This window comes from Pagrus major, chromosome 11, assembly GCF_040436345.1.
Source record: "Pagrus major chromosome 11, Pma_NU_1.0".
Taxonomy (NCBI): domain Eukaryota; kingdom Metazoa; phylum Chordata; class Actinopteri; order Spariformes; family Sparidae; genus Pagrus; species Pagrus major.
The window spans coordinates 34,359,096-34,374,727 of record NC_133225.1 but is presented as its reverse complement, the minus strand read 5'-3'; the positions used below and the strand labels follow the sequence as shown (position 1 = coordinate 34,374,727).

Genomic DNA, 15,632 nt, shown 5'->3' with positions numbered 1-15,632 from the left:
GTCCAGTCTACTGGAAATAAAAACATGAACCAGCTTTTCAGAGTCTGACTGAGACAGGAAACATCTAACTTTTGATATTTTTCTAAGATGAAAAAAAGCAGTCTTAGAAATATTAGAGATATGCCTTTGGAAGGTAAGATCAACATCAAAAATCACACCCAAGTTTTTGACATGCTCACATGGTTTTACAGACAGAGGAGTTAACAGGGATTGAATATTTTGCCTCAGAGCCTTAGGACCTACCAAAAGAATCTGTTTTGTCCTCATTAAGTTGTAAAAAATTGACCATCCAGAGTCTGATATCTGTGATGCACTGGATGAGATCATTCACTGGGCTTAGATTATTGATAGAAACAGAACTGTGTCGTCGGCATATGATTGATATGAAATATTATGTTGCTGTATAATGGACCCAAGTGGAAGCATGTACAAGTTGAACAACAAAGGACCGAGAATTGACGCCTGAGGGACTCCATATGAAATGCCAACCTCATCAGATTCACAATTACCAATAGACACAGAGAAGGATCTTCCAGTAAGATATGAAGAAAACCAGTTAAGAACTGTGCCTTTAAGGCCTACACAGTGTTCGAGGCGCTGAAGAAGAATTGCATGATCGACAGTATCAAATGCTGCACTGAGGTCGAGAAGTACTAGAATAGAAACTTCATGACTGTCTGTACTAATTTTAAGATCATTAACAACTCAGATCAGGGCAGTTTCGGTACTGTGGTTAACTCTAAAACCGGACTGGTAAACATCAAACAAATTGTGGTTTGACAGATACCTATATAATTGTTGGTGAACAACCTTTTCAAGAATTTTCCCCAAAAATGGAAGGTTTAATATTGGTCTGTAATTCTTGAATACAAGTGGATCAAGATCACTCTTTTTTTAACAGTGGTGTTACAATAGCATGTTTGAGACATGAGGGGAAGATTCCAGAATGTAGGGAGGTGTTAACAATCTCAAGGACATCCTCTATCAAACAGCTAAAAACATTTTTGAACAATTTTGTAGGCATTAGATCAAGAAAACATGTTGTAGAACTGAGCTGTTGCATCACATCTTGTAGCTCACTAGACTGAATCAGTGCGAAGCTGGAAAGAGTGCTGGCAATGTTGTGTTGAGTGAAAAGAAAGTGGTCACACCCATCAGTAGAGGAAGCCACAATTTTATTTCTAATATTGGAAATTTTGTAGTTACAGTATGTGGCAAATTCATTACATTTCTCTGAAGAGTGGAGCTCAGCAGGAATTGATCTAAGCGGATTAACCAGTTTGAGGATAGTACTAAACAGCACTTTGGAATTATTTAAATTTTCAGTAATAATTTGAGAGAAATAATGTTGTCTAGCTATTTTAATTTCTTTGTTATATTTACTAAGCAGGTCCTTATAGATACTATAACCAACCTGCAGTTTGGTCTTACGCCATTTGCGTTTAAATTTGTGGCAGGTACTTTTTAGTGCCCTCACTCTCCATATTCCTCCAAGGTGCTTTTATTTTACCAGAAATTAGTTTAGTTTTTATAGGTGCAATATCATCCATAATTTGTGTCACTGAATATTTAAAATTATTGACCAAGTTGTCACATTAGGATAGAGAGGACAAATTAAAACCAGACTGTGACCTACTACACCTAACAGAGTTTGTATATCTATCAATAAACCTGTCAGATGTCTCTGCACAAATGGCCCGTCTTTTGACTAGTTTTAAACCAGGTACATATTCAGTCAACAGAGCGACATTAAAGAAAATACAAAAGTGATCTGAAATGCCAACATCTAGTATGCACTTTGGGGTTAAGTCAAGGCCTTTAGAAATAACTAGGTCAAGAGTATGACCTTGATTATGTGTCGGCTCGGCAGTGTGCTGCATAAGTCCAAAGGCTGATAATGTTTTGGTGAACTGGTTGGCAAAACAATCAGTAGTATTATCAATATGAATATTAGAATCCCCAGAAATAAGGATTGAGTCATATTCAACAGTAATTTTAGATAAAAGCTCACCAAATTCAGATAAAAAGCCTTTTTTGAGTCTTGGAGGGCGGTAAACTGTGAGAACTAGACATGGATATACAGATCTGATTATTAGAGCTAAATATTCAAATGTAGAATAGAAACCAAATGAGATGTTTTTACATGATAACATATCTGAAAAAATAGCGGCAACACCACCACCTTTCTTGTTAGATCTGGAACAGTGTGAAAATGAAAAATTAGATGGTGAAGCTTCAATCAGCTCCTTACTACCAGTCTCATCAAGCCAGGTCTCAGTGAGGAGAATACAATCAAGTTGATGTGATTTTATAATATCATTAACAATGAAGGTTTTATTGCTAAGGGATCTAACATTGAGGAGAGCCATCTTTAAGGAGCTAGCCAAGTGAGTAGGAGTGTCAGTTAAGGCAGATTCTGACCTAGGATGGCTGCAGTTATTCACTGACAGTGTTTGAGGGTCAAAGCACACAGTGGCAGGACTCACGCTGTTAAGACTTGCTGTGTTATTTGGAGAAACAGAGGCCTGGATCGAGTCTTGCCGTGGTGCATATCAGAAAGAAAATGCTATAAACTAAATAAAATTAGTGGTCAACTGATTTGTGCCCTTTCTGTTAGGATGCACACCATCTGCTCTGTATAGGCTTGGATTAGTCCAAAAGTAATCAAAGTTTGAGATGAAGTCATATCCTGCTGCAGAGCAAAAGTTTTTTAACCAGTGATGGAGACTGAAAAGTCGACTAAATCGTTCTGAGTTTTTGGAGAGAGTTGGAATGGGGCCGAACAACAGACAACATTTTCCCAGACTCTCAATTGTGTAGCACAGGGACTCCAGGTCTGCGTGCAATTTGCTGGAATTTCTAGCCATGACGTCATTCGTTCCCACGTGTGCTAAAAAAATATTAACAGTGGGATGTAGGTCAATGAGCGTCGGAATGAGTTTGATTAAATCGACTACCTTTCCACCGGAGAGACAATAGGTAATAGCACCAGGGAGAGTCAAATACCTAACGATAGAGTCACCTACTATCAAAATCTCTGGATTGCTGCTTACCGCGCTGTTGCTGTAGACGGCTAGTTTCGGTGGAAGCTAACAAGCCGCGCTAGCTAGGCTAGCTGGGTTAGCATCGGCGTCGTGCTCAGCAGATTCATCGGTGCAGCCACCTGGTTGGAGGGACCATGGCAGGGCTGAGATTGTAGACCTGCCGTGGTGGCCGGAGCTCTGGATGTCGGAGCAGGAGCTCCATCGTTGCCCCCCGGTGACAATGTACACACTCGGGGGCGCTTGTCAGATGGAGAGATGGCACCGGTGCTAGTGTTGCTGTCAGAGGATCTCAGCCTTTTGGAAGCACCACCAGCTCTGAGATTTCCTTCAGCACAATCTCCATTTAGCAGCGGTGAAGGCGACGTTGGTAGAGCAGCCAAAGGAGCAAATAAGTTTGACAGCTCCAATTCAGTGGAGTCATCCTGCGAATCATAGAGGGGAAGGGAGCGTCTATTTTTGCCTTTAACTGCCGAGGCCCAGGTAGAACAGCCAGGAGACGGGTCGACAGAGTGTTTTACTCCCGCTGGTAGACTGGTGGACTCGGGACACTCCAACGAGGATAGCCGGGAGCTGAGGTCAGCCTGACGCTGGAGAAGGAGTGAGATGAGGTGTTCGATGGAGGCTAATTCACTACTGATCTCAGAGACAAACAAGGAGGTGACAATCGTCATGATGATCCAGTGGACAAAACGTGACAAAGAATCATCCCTGGATCATGGCGGCGACAGGTGAGCAGCGACAGGTGTCTCCGTCCGCCGGCCGCGGACACTGTCCGACCGCTGTCTGAAACAGAGCGTTTCAGACCAATCAGCCTCAATGCTGCTGGTAATACTGCATTATATATGTCTATTTCATAGCATACAAATATATATAATCAAGTTTGCTTAGAAAAATATGACATCTACCATGCGCTACCATGATAATGGGGGTGAATCAGACAGCCCTGAAATGAGTCTAACACTATAATTTCAGATGAATTTCATAAAAGCATGACATTTTGCTTATTTTCAGTATGGACGTGGACGACATGGACCCACCTGGCGAGGACGCTCGTGGGTCTTTGGAATGCTGGAAATGAAGAGGTCCCGTAGATGTCCTGTCTTAAAGCTGGTGGAAAATCGATCCAGGATGCAGTTACTCACAATACTCCGAAAATATATCAGACCTGGAAGTGAGGTGATTAGTGATTCCTGGAGTGCCTACAACAGATTGTCACGTGAAGGATACATTCACTATCAGGTGAATCACCAGAGACATTTTGTACACCCTGGTAGTGGTGCTCACACACAGCATATTAAACGGGCATGGCAAAGTTACAAAGAGGACATCTACAGATACAGGGGAAACCTGACAGAGAGGGCCTTGAAAATGAACTTTCAGTTCATAGAATGGAACCACTGGCTTGGACAGGAGCATAGGAAAGGCATTCTTGGATGCTTATTTAAAGAGCATGTTACAAAGTGTAACAACCTTCCAACCCTACTGAAGTGTGACAGAAGCTGATAATTGATGAGGTAATTGACTGATTAAGTTTCTCTTGTTTCAAAAACTGTTATTAATTGTTAATGGTTGCAACAATGTAAACTTAGGCACATCTTGTTACTTTCGGCGTACAAGGAGCATCAGCCTCAGCTGTGAATCGCTGAGCGTGGACAGGAACACAATCACCTTAATGGCAATCATTGCAGAGGTGTGGATTGCTGCAGAGGGTGAAGATTTCGGGCTGCTGCCAGAGTTCACTGAGGAGGACACTGTAGGAAACATTTTGAAGAGTTCTGTTTTTTTTTTTGTTTAAGTGTTGTCTTTGAACCCCAAATCTGCAGTAATAAGTATATATTACTTAATAATGTTCATGGTAACTTGGTACATCTTGGTACTTTTCACTGTACCTTTGTTATATCTTGGTATTAAACATTCCTTTTTGTGTGGTACAGTTGCATCTTACTCACTGGGTAATTTGACATGTTTTACTTAGTAATGTTGTGGAACTTTTAAGGGTCAAGTTTGTGTTCTTTGCATGGAAAAGGGCATAATCTATTACAAAATTATATGGCAAGAGCCTGTTAATAGAATGGAAACAAGCAAGGCTTCCTTTTAAAGTGCATTTTCATCTTACTAACTGGGTAATTGGTCACGCTGGTCACATTTTACTAGTAATGTTGTGGAACTTATATGGTACAAATTCATTTAACTGCATAGACAATAGAATATTCTATTACAAAGGATTTAGTAAGAACATAGTAATAGCATGGAAAGAAGCAAGGCTTCCTTTTACAGTACAGTTTTACTTAACTTACTGAGTAAATTATCATGTATTACATAGTAAAATATCAGAACCTACATGGTACAAGTTTGTGTTTATTTACCAGTGAAGTGAGTTATCTATTACAAATTATATATGTAAGAACATGGTAATTACATGGAAACAAACAAGGCTTTCTTTTACAGTACAGTTTTAGTTTACTTACCAAGAAAATTATCATGTATTGCATTGTAATATATCTGAACCTACATGGTACAAGTTTGTGCTTATTCAATGGCAAAGGGAAGGTATCTACAAACAATCTTAATTTACCATACATATAACAGGGAAATACTTACCTGCTTATTACCAGTGGTAATTTCCCAATAATACAATATAATTTACCAGATAAATACCTAGTATTTCAGCCGTCGATTCGCTGTATTTACCCACTTATTACCAGTAGTTATTACCAATAACGCTTTATAATTTACTGGGTAAATACCCAGTATTTTGGCCATGGTTTTTATTGTACTTACCTTCTTATAACAGTGGTTAATACCTAGTAACACATTTTTGTTACCATATATTTACTGGGTAAATGGCTAATAATTAGGGGACTGTAGCTACCTGCTTATTACCAGCTTATAACCCAATAATACACTAAAATTTACCATATAGTTACCAGGTAAATACCCAGCATTTTGGCCATAGTTTCATTGTACTTACCTTCTTATTACCAGCAGTAATTACCCAATAACACACTACAATTTACCATATAGTTACCAGGTAAATGCCCAGTATTTTGGCCATAGTTTCATTGTATTTACTTTCTTATTACCATTGGTAATTACCTAGTAGCACTTTTGTGTTACCATGAATTTACCAGGTAAATACCTGGTAATTAGGGGACTGTAAAAGAAAGGCTTACCCAACTATCATATTAAAAACACAATTATTTATCTTTATTAACATCAAGGTTTTCATTTCCTCTGCTTTTTGTTTACAAGTAGAAAACAGATCATGTTTAAAACAGATAGGACCCCTACAGCATTACTTTAAAATTAATCCATTATATGATCCACTTCATCTAAAACCTCCTCACTTTGTCATCTCATTTAGTGAAAACCACAGATATCCACCACTCAACATTGATGCTCTTCTGTCATGAGTTCTGAAATATGTTCTTTTCCCCATTTTCACCTTACACAGGGATAACATTTGATGAGGTTGCTTCTGGGAGGGACTGCAACTTGGCAGTGGCAGAAAGGAGCTGTTCTGTGGCTGATACAACTTTTTGTAAGATCTTGAGATGTTAAAAGATTTAAGAATTGTTGAAAGCCTCGATGTTTGAAAGACTTGAAATGAGTTGTTTAGACAAGTATTCCACAAACCAGTAAACACGGGGTCTGTCTTGAAAATTCTATTAATGAGAATTCTATTAAATTCAATTCATGGTGTAATTAATAAATGAATGAAACTAATTTGTTGGTGGAATGTAAACGCAAATCTTGTTGGATTAATTTAGGTTGGTAAGTTGGAATCTCCTATTAGAACCATTTTCATCAGATTTAAGAAATATTGTCCATGTACCAACAGCTATTGAGCCACTGTGACAAACACACGGTAGTTTGTTTTGACTCACTGTCCTGCTGCCACAAAAACTCAGTACTTGGTCAGTGCTGTTAAAGAAACTTTTGATAGAGATAGTACAGTGTCAACCTGCTTCCGGGCAATAACTGAACTCTGTTTAAAAGTTAAACTATATAATTGTCAGCCATTTTTAAAGATGTATGTTTCAAGTAGGAACCAATAGCTACAGACAAGCAATTCAGGAGGTACTGAGAGACAGATTAACACATTATTGGTTTTAGTGTGTTTATGACAATAGAAAAATATAGTGCACTGCAGACTTCTCCCACCAAACACCCCACAGCTATCTACAAAAGTTCTCTGACGACTCTACTATCGTCGGCCTCATCAGGGACGGGGACGACAGAGCCTACAGAGAACTTATTAAGGACTTTGTGGACTGGTGCCAGTGGAACCACCTCCAGCTCAATGCCGGGAAGACCAATAAGCTGGTGGTGGATTTCCGCAGGCGCAAACAACCCTGCACACAGGTGAACATCCTGGGAATGGACATTGAGATTATGACATCTTACAAGTACCTGGGAGTTCACCTGAACAATAAACTGGACTGGACTCATCACACTGCAGCAACATACAAGAAAGGTCAGAGCAGACTCCATCTGCTGAGGAAGCTCAGGTCCTTTGGAGTGCAGGGGGCACTCCTGACTTCTTTCTATGACTCTGTGGTGGCATCAGCCATTTTCTAAGAAGTAGTCTGCTGGAGCAGCAGCATCTCAGCAGCAGGCAAGAAGAGACTTGATAAACTTATCAAGAAGGCCAGCTCCATCCTGGGACGCCCTCTTGACCCAGTGCAGGTGGTGGGAGAGAGCAGGATGACGGACAAGCTGTCATCGCTGCTGGTGAAGGAGTCCCACCCCCTGCAGGACACTACCAATAGACTTCACTCTGCACTGTCAATTTTTTTAATACCCATATTTATTATTTGTATTGTAAATAAAAATTCACTGCTGTTATTTTTGTACAATATCATGTTTATATGTATATACAAGTCTATTCTATTTCTTACCTTTTTAATTTATATTGCTAATTTTTGGCTATTGTTATTGTTTTTTTGTAAATATTCTGTCCTTTGGCTGCTGTGGCAAACAAATTTCCCCGTTGTGGTACAATGAAGGAATACTGATTCTGATTCTGATTCTAATAAAGGAAGGCTGGCTTTATCTTTCAAGGTTGAGCAACCAAACCCATTTGATCAAAGTTCAGCATTTAATCTGGGTCCAAATCTCTTAGTAACATCTTTTCATAATGGATTATTTTGTCATGTATGGAGCATATGATAAGCATTTGACATGATCACACTCATCATTCACAAAAACCTTGCGCACAACCTTTCCAACAGCTGCAGATCTCTGAAGGCTTTGAAAGAATTAATAAACAAGAATAGAAACTCTTACATGCTCACAGTTGTTCAAATGTGAATAGTTTTTGCATGTTTATAACCATAGGTTTATTTTATACCGCAGTACACAAAATGTATCTATTTTTTTTATCTGTTAGGCAGATATTATTGTCATCATCATCATCATCATCATCATCATCATTCTGTTGAATGTCAAGACAGGAAGTCAAAACCTACATTTCCCCTTAAACAAGACCAACTGAGAAATGATAATGTAAGAATATCATATCTGTGGTACACAATTAAATTATAAGCAGTATTAATGACTTGGAGCACGTTCAAAATACATGTCCTTTGTGCAAATAAAACAATGAAAAGATAAGCACATTTAAAAAAAAGACACATTTAGACATACTGTATAATAGCCACTGTAAGTGATTACAAAATATATACAAAATGTTCATGACAACATAATAATGATGAATATAAATGAAAATATCCTAAAAACTGTTTTTGCTACATGGGGGGAGCAGATAGTAGGGAGTGACCGTAGTATCAGTCAATAATGAGGCGAACTCAGTCTTTCAGGGTTGGTTTGTCCGACGTTTTGGTGTGGCAGAATCATGGCAACAATCCATGAAGAGGAGCTTTTTCTGTCCGCTCTCCTCTTTCCTCTAGCTTCCAGTGTTTGCTGCTGTAGTAAACTCCTCATCTGTCCTCCTTGTACCTCCTTATCAGGCTGTTGGGACTGATGGCTCAGAGGGGACACTAAACTCTTCTGAGGGTGTTTCAGTGTGGGGTTATGTTGCATAGTGATCAAAGCTTGCCAGGTATTCCATAGCAGCCTGGTAGCACAGTTGGTATTGGTCCTAGTGACAAAACAAAATCTTTGGGTTAGTGTGCAAGTAGGAAGCCAGAAAAAAGACATAATTAATAACAACAAAATAAATAATAACTGCTGTAAAAATGTTGCAAACTTGTAACATAAAGTGTAGTGGTGGAATGTAATTTGGTACAGTTACATTGTAACTGTCACTAACAGTACATTTCCTTTAAGGGTAACTCCAGCAGTTTTTAAAGTTTGTTTATAAAGTTTGTTTATAAGTTTGTTTATAACATACTGCATATGTGAAAAAGTTAGTATAAAGCCTTTTTTGGCTTCATTGTGTTATGCAGGTGCCAGTAACATCAGTGGTTTTGATTTATCCGATTACATGAAGCTTCCTCTGGAGCCACAAAAGGCTTCATACTACTTTTTTTCACACAGGCAGTAGTACTTCCCATGACCTGTGTATTTTACACAGTTTCCCTTTAAAAGTTATTTTTTGGCCACTTGGGGGCAGCGGACACAAGCTGTGTCAAGTTAACAAACACTTAGGGCCGGATCTACTAAGATCCCAAATTGCTTGTACTAATCTGCGTGCGCAATCTAGAAATTTGCGTGTGGGGTTGAACAGCGGTTTGCGAGCGATTTACTAATTGATTTACTAAGTGATTGCGTAATTGACAACAGGTGCAAACATGTCGGAGACACGCCTATTTAAATGAGGGTTTAGTGTGTTTCATGGTTTTCAGCATGGCGAGTTTGAGAGAGCGAAAGCGCAAAGTGAAAGTCAACCCTTTGGAATTAGAAGTGTTGGTAGAGGAAGCAAATAAACATTTCAATGAGCTGCAGCAAAGGAATCTGATGGTCGCGCAAAGGAACGCCGTGTGGGAGAAAATCGGTGAAAAAGTTAATGCTGTTGGAAAAAACAGGCGAACAGTGGATGAAGTGAAAAGGAGATAGCAAGACATCAGAAGAACAACAAAAGAAAAATTGGCGTATAATAAAATGTCTGCAAATAAAACAGGCTTCCATTGTTTCAGCGTCTCCTTCTTGCAACAATAACCGCAGCCATATGTGCGCAATTACGCATACAAAACGTTTGCACCTCCCTTTGAGACGTGTTAAATATAGAAGCAGTTTCTATTAGCAAAATTGCTTTCAGGTTTGATAAATCACTTTGCGTGTGCTAAATTAATATATTTACATTTTCTCCACCCAGAACACGCACAATTGCGTGTAAACGCCCCATATTGCATATTCATTGCTGCAAACGTACTAACTGGATGCAGACGCGCTATTTTGCACCTTTGACAGACGCAACCCTTTTTGCGCACTGTTCGTAAATCAGTTTGTACAATTTTTTGCGTGTGCAAGGAGTTTGCACGCAAACCTTTAGTAGATCCGGCCCTTAGACATTAGACTTTAGACTTTTATTTATCCCACCTCGGGGAAATTCACTTGTGACAGTAGCAGGTAGACAGACATAAAATAAGTACAAGGGACATTAAACAAGTAGACTTAAAAATATTAAAAAGGATTTAAATAAGAGAAAGAAAATATAAATATGTAAAAAAAGTGGCAAGTAGTGCAAGATAAGTGTTAAAAAAACATCTGCCTGTTGCTTGGCTGAAATCAACACTAGGAGAGCAGTGAGTGAACCAATACTGTTAAGCCATAAAACCAAAACAGTGCGGTGAAAATGCTAAAAGACTCTGTAAAGGAGAACTGCAGGCTTGGTGATGATTCTCTGGGGATTCATCACTACTAGTGAGTAACAACTGTCCTAAATATAATTTTGAGGTATTACATATATACATGTTATGCTACTTTATACTTACTGTATATCTAAGTAAATGCCAGTCAATTTATTAATATAGTGCCATTGGCACTTTTCATGACACTATTCATACAGAGCAGGCTTAGACCATATTCTCCCAACATTCCCCAATGAGCAAACACTTGGTGACAGTTTAAGGCCTGGACTACACGTATATGGATATTTTTTTAAGGGAATATTTTCGTCCTCATTTTTAAAAAAAACTCTGTCCACACCACAGAAATATCTCTGTCCATACGAAGAGGCAAAACTGAAAACGATCGCCTCTGAAGCCTGAAATGCCATGCCCGGCCGATAGGTGGCTATTAGCAAAATGTAAAATACCACAGAAGAAGAACGTTTTGAGCATGCGCAGTCAAACGGTCCAGAAGAAGCAGTCAAACGCCGGCAGGTAGGGTAAGAAGTTATGGCGAAGAAAACAAAAATAGAATCTTTTGTGTGGACCGACGATGAAGTGGAGCTGTTGCAACAACGTTACGTTCATGTGTAGAGCTGAGATGAGACCTAAAAGTGCAAAGCACACATAGATAGCCCGGTACATGTCGGCCATTGTTGTTGACAACCGTTTTGCTTCAATGCGCATGTGCGAACGGCTTGTCGCTAGGCGCTTGACGTCATCGCGTCAACGCCAGCTCCGTTTAACATCGCTACACGGATCCACTCAATCGGATATTTTTTTATTTCTCCACTTTTTTATCCGTTAAACAATATCACCGTTTATGTGGGCGAAATCGCCGTGTTCGTGTGGTCGAGAGGCCCAATTGGACAGAAATATGTGCATTTAGGAATATATCGTATTCGTGTAGTCCAGGCATAAGTAAGAATAATGTAGTTACTGGTTAATTTGCAGAATAAGATTCTACATACAAAACTCGTGATCATCTTATTTAATATGACGTATTGTTCTAGCTTAATTCCAATAGAGGGTTCAGTATTAAATGTCAAAAAACAGTTTTGGTAGATAGGCATTTTGGTTATAATTCTTACAGACTTTAACTTTTGTGTACAGGCTTTTACTCATGGTGGATGAGCATGTACAGTACAGTACTGCTGTTGTGTACCCAGCACTAAGTGTTGTATGTCACACCACTTGACCCCACCCCCTCACTCATCACTATGATTCAACAGCTACAACTAAATTATCAACCTGTAAAAACAGTGCTTCAACCACAGCATAATGATTACTAGCACTTCTAAAATAATTTGTCAGTATAATCCCATTCTTATATTATTTTATGCTTTGTGTTTACTTAGTTTTTGCATCTGGGTTTTCATATTTTACTATTTTATTTAATTTAAAAACACATTCAACTCAACATGCTAACATGCTGGAATTTTTAGCTGTGTTTCATTTACCTCACTATGCCCTATTCTTATTGACATGACATTTTCTTCTGTCTTCTTTTACATCTCTGGCAGCAGTGTGTCATACCTCTGTCTGCACCATGGCTGGCCTTTGAGTTCGGAGTGTCTTGACAGTCTGGAAGAGGTCAACCACTCCCTCGTACCTCATCCTCTCCAGGACGATGCTCAGGGTGATGAACACACCAGCCCGTCCAACACCAGCACTGGTTGACACACACATTATTGGACTCTTTACACTCATTACAAATCACCAAATTAAGCACACACAGACACATACAGTAATTCTCATTTGATTTTAGTACATGCTGGAATCAGCTGGATAGAATAAAAGTTGCCCCTCCCAGCTGCCACCACGGGGCACCTTTACACACACGCACACACACACACACACACACACACACACACACGCACACACACAATTACCTGCAGTGCACAGTGATTGGTCCATCTTGTCCAAATTGCTCCTTAGTTTTATGGACTTGTCCGATGAAGTCAGTTAATCCTTCTCCAGTTTTTGGTACTCCTTGTTCTGGCCAGTCAATGAACTGAAACTGCCTTATGGTCCTCGAATGACCATCCTAACCAAGACACAGGTAAATGACACAGACATAGTAAGTATAGTTAGATCCAGTAGAGAAGAATGATGGGGATAACACATTACCAAAGGAGATAATTATTATATAATCACTATTACTTTTCACTGTAAATTAAGGCATTAGTGATCCAATTTCTCAGCATATTACAGGCTTGAATGTATTCTTTTAACTCCAAGCCATGTTGTTTTAAATTCTGTTTATATGTGGTAAATAGTCACACATACACAAATAGAACAGGTTCAATTTCAAAGTTGAGAAAAAAAAAAAAAAATTACCAATCCATTGTTCCTTACAACCATAAACCAAACAACAAAATATAGCTGCAAGCAGCTGTTAGCCGGATTTAAGTCTACTTCGCTCAAGAAGCTCTATCTGCTGGAGCTAAAGCCACAGGCATCAATGAGCATGATTTGGGGAAATTTGCGAAATTCTATCCACCAGGTTCTGAGGTGCAAAAATGTGGTATTTGTGGTGCCTTGGTAGACATATTCCCAACCTCTGCCTAAAGGTATGTTTCAACTTTTGTGATGGTGTAACCATTTCAGTTATTCTGTGATAGGCCACTCCCACGTCCAGCAAATAATATGTTATGTCAGATTTTGGTTAGTGATTGCCCCCAGAGTATGCAAATTGACCTTATGCTAATTAGCACAAATCTAATAGGCGGACCTATATGCTCCAAGATATAAATATTTTATATAATATTTTATTATATGTATAATAGCTACGTTGGTCCACAGGCCAAAATGTAGTAGTTTCACAATAATGCCTCTTAAATTGTGAGATGTCTACAATTTTTTTGGCCTATTCTTTTTTATTGCCTGCATCCACGTCACATGACCATCAACTTTTTGGCCACGAGAACAAAAAACAGGGCTGCCATTCCTTTTATTTCCAGTGAAAAATGCAATATTTCAAGATAGGTATTACATTAAAATGTGTTTAGATGACATTTTTATTGAGAAGTATGCACTTTATTTTCATAATCCTCGCTCAGATAACTACACAAAGCAAAAAACGATACAAACAGAGTGCAAGCTGTGGTTTCCACCGTAGCAACGTCTATTGCACCAACCATAGCAATGTAGCAGCGTCTATATAGCAACCATCATAGCAACGATATCATATGTAACAGCCCCACAATTTTCTGGCAAAACCGGCAATAATCTTTGTCAAAACTAACAAACTAATGACCACATACATACGCTAAGCAAGGATTATGAAAATAAAGTGCATATTTCTGAATAAAAATGACCTATCTTAAAATATTGCGTTTTTCATTGGAAATAAAAGGAATGGCAACCATGTTTTTTGTTCTTACAGCCAAAAAGTTGATGGCCACATGACTTGGACGCAGGCAATAAAAAAGAATAGGCCAAAAAAATTGTAGACATCTCACAATTTAAGAGCCGTTATTGTGAAACTACAACATTTTGCCCTGTGGACCACATTTTCGTGTGAGACTAGGTTGGTCTTGAATGACCACTTGTGATTGGATGTAACTTCCCTGCTCTATATGGAAATAAACAGGTACATTAATGGAACAAGCGAAAATATTTTTTTAACGGACAGAAACAATACAATACATTGTAAACAAAAAGAAATATCATGTAAAACATTTACAAGATGGCCAAATAATTATGAATTTGTCATAAACAGCATTCCACAAAGTTTATTAAGTTTCTCCTAACTCAACAACTCACAAAATTGAGCATTTTTTTCAGGGAGTCTGGGGATTTTCTTCACAAGCAAAGTTGACTATATTGATTTATTTATTCGTAAAATGTGACATGTTTACTCATAAATTTGGTGTAAATCATGAAATCAGTTGAAACAGTGCGTTCAAACAGCTGCTAAATGTTGGCAGGTAAAATCGATTTAGACACAAGCTGTTACAGCTAAAAACTGACAAACTGACACTTTTTACAAGGAAAGAAACAACTTAACGTATTTCATTTAATGCTGAATTTACATGAAGGCATGAGTGATTTAGATTTTTGCTATAGCTGTTTAGCAACTTTTTTTAATTTTCCTTTTGTTCAACAACTCTCGAAATCATGTAAATTGTAAAGACGTCTGGGGATATTGCAGTTGTGTTCAATGGTTGAAACAGTGTGTTCATAAACATCTGCTGCTAACATTTGCAGGTTAAGACATCCCAAACATGTAACTTACATTACAGTGAATCACATTGAAATGAGACAGTTTGTAATCCACTCTGCCTGTCTTTTTGACTTCTTCCTCTTCTCATATTGTTTCACAGAGGATGCTAGTTTAATAACCGGTTCTTCAATGTGGCCCAGGACACATGTGCTGACACACTGCTTGAAGAATGCAGCCCAGATCACCTCTAAATGTAGTCCAAGTGACTGGATCTCAAATGTGTCCTTAATGTGTGTTACAGCCCTAGTGTTGCGGGTGTGTTGTGTTTTTTTACTCAGTTGTCGCCCTCTTTCTCCCCCTCCTCCTTGCCTAAATGTGGAGGTCCACACCTGGTCCTACTCACCACTTAGGCCTGGGGATATAAAGTGCTGCTTGAGCCAGAGGGCCCGGCAGCTGTAGTGTGCGAGAGCCAGAGTGTAAAAGCAGACGACGGCAGCTTCCTCTTTGAAGACGTGTTTTTGTTAATCAATTTTGTGTCTCTTTTGTGTTTAAACTCCAACATTCAGTTCCCCATTCTTCCTTTCCTCTTGGTAAACATTTTACTATGTTACTCCCCTCATCCCCTGG

At 38.9% G+C, this 15,632-nt stretch overlaps 1 protein-coding gene across 1 annotated transcript in view; it reads right to left on the bottom strand.

Moving 5' to 3' along the window:
* Positions 1 to 7,889: 7,889 nt before the first annotated feature.
* LOC141004605 (receptor-type tyrosine-protein phosphatase F-like) overlaps positions 7,890 to 15,632 on the bottom strand; it is a 448,688-nt gene continuing 440,945 nt past the window's right edge. Inside the window, exons 28-30 of the mRNA XM_073476198.1 lie at positions 12,730 to 12,884; positions 12,374 to 12,509; positions 7,890 to 9,147 (exon numbers count right to left, since the gene is read on the bottom strand). Coding sequence (XP_073332299.1) covers positions 9,079 to 9,147; positions 12,374 to 12,509; positions 12,730 to 12,884 — 360 coding nt within the window. The 3' untranslated portion in view covers positions 7,890 to 9,078. The remainder of the gene's footprint in view (positions 9,148 to 12,373; positions 12,510 to 12,729; positions 12,885 to 15,632) is intronic.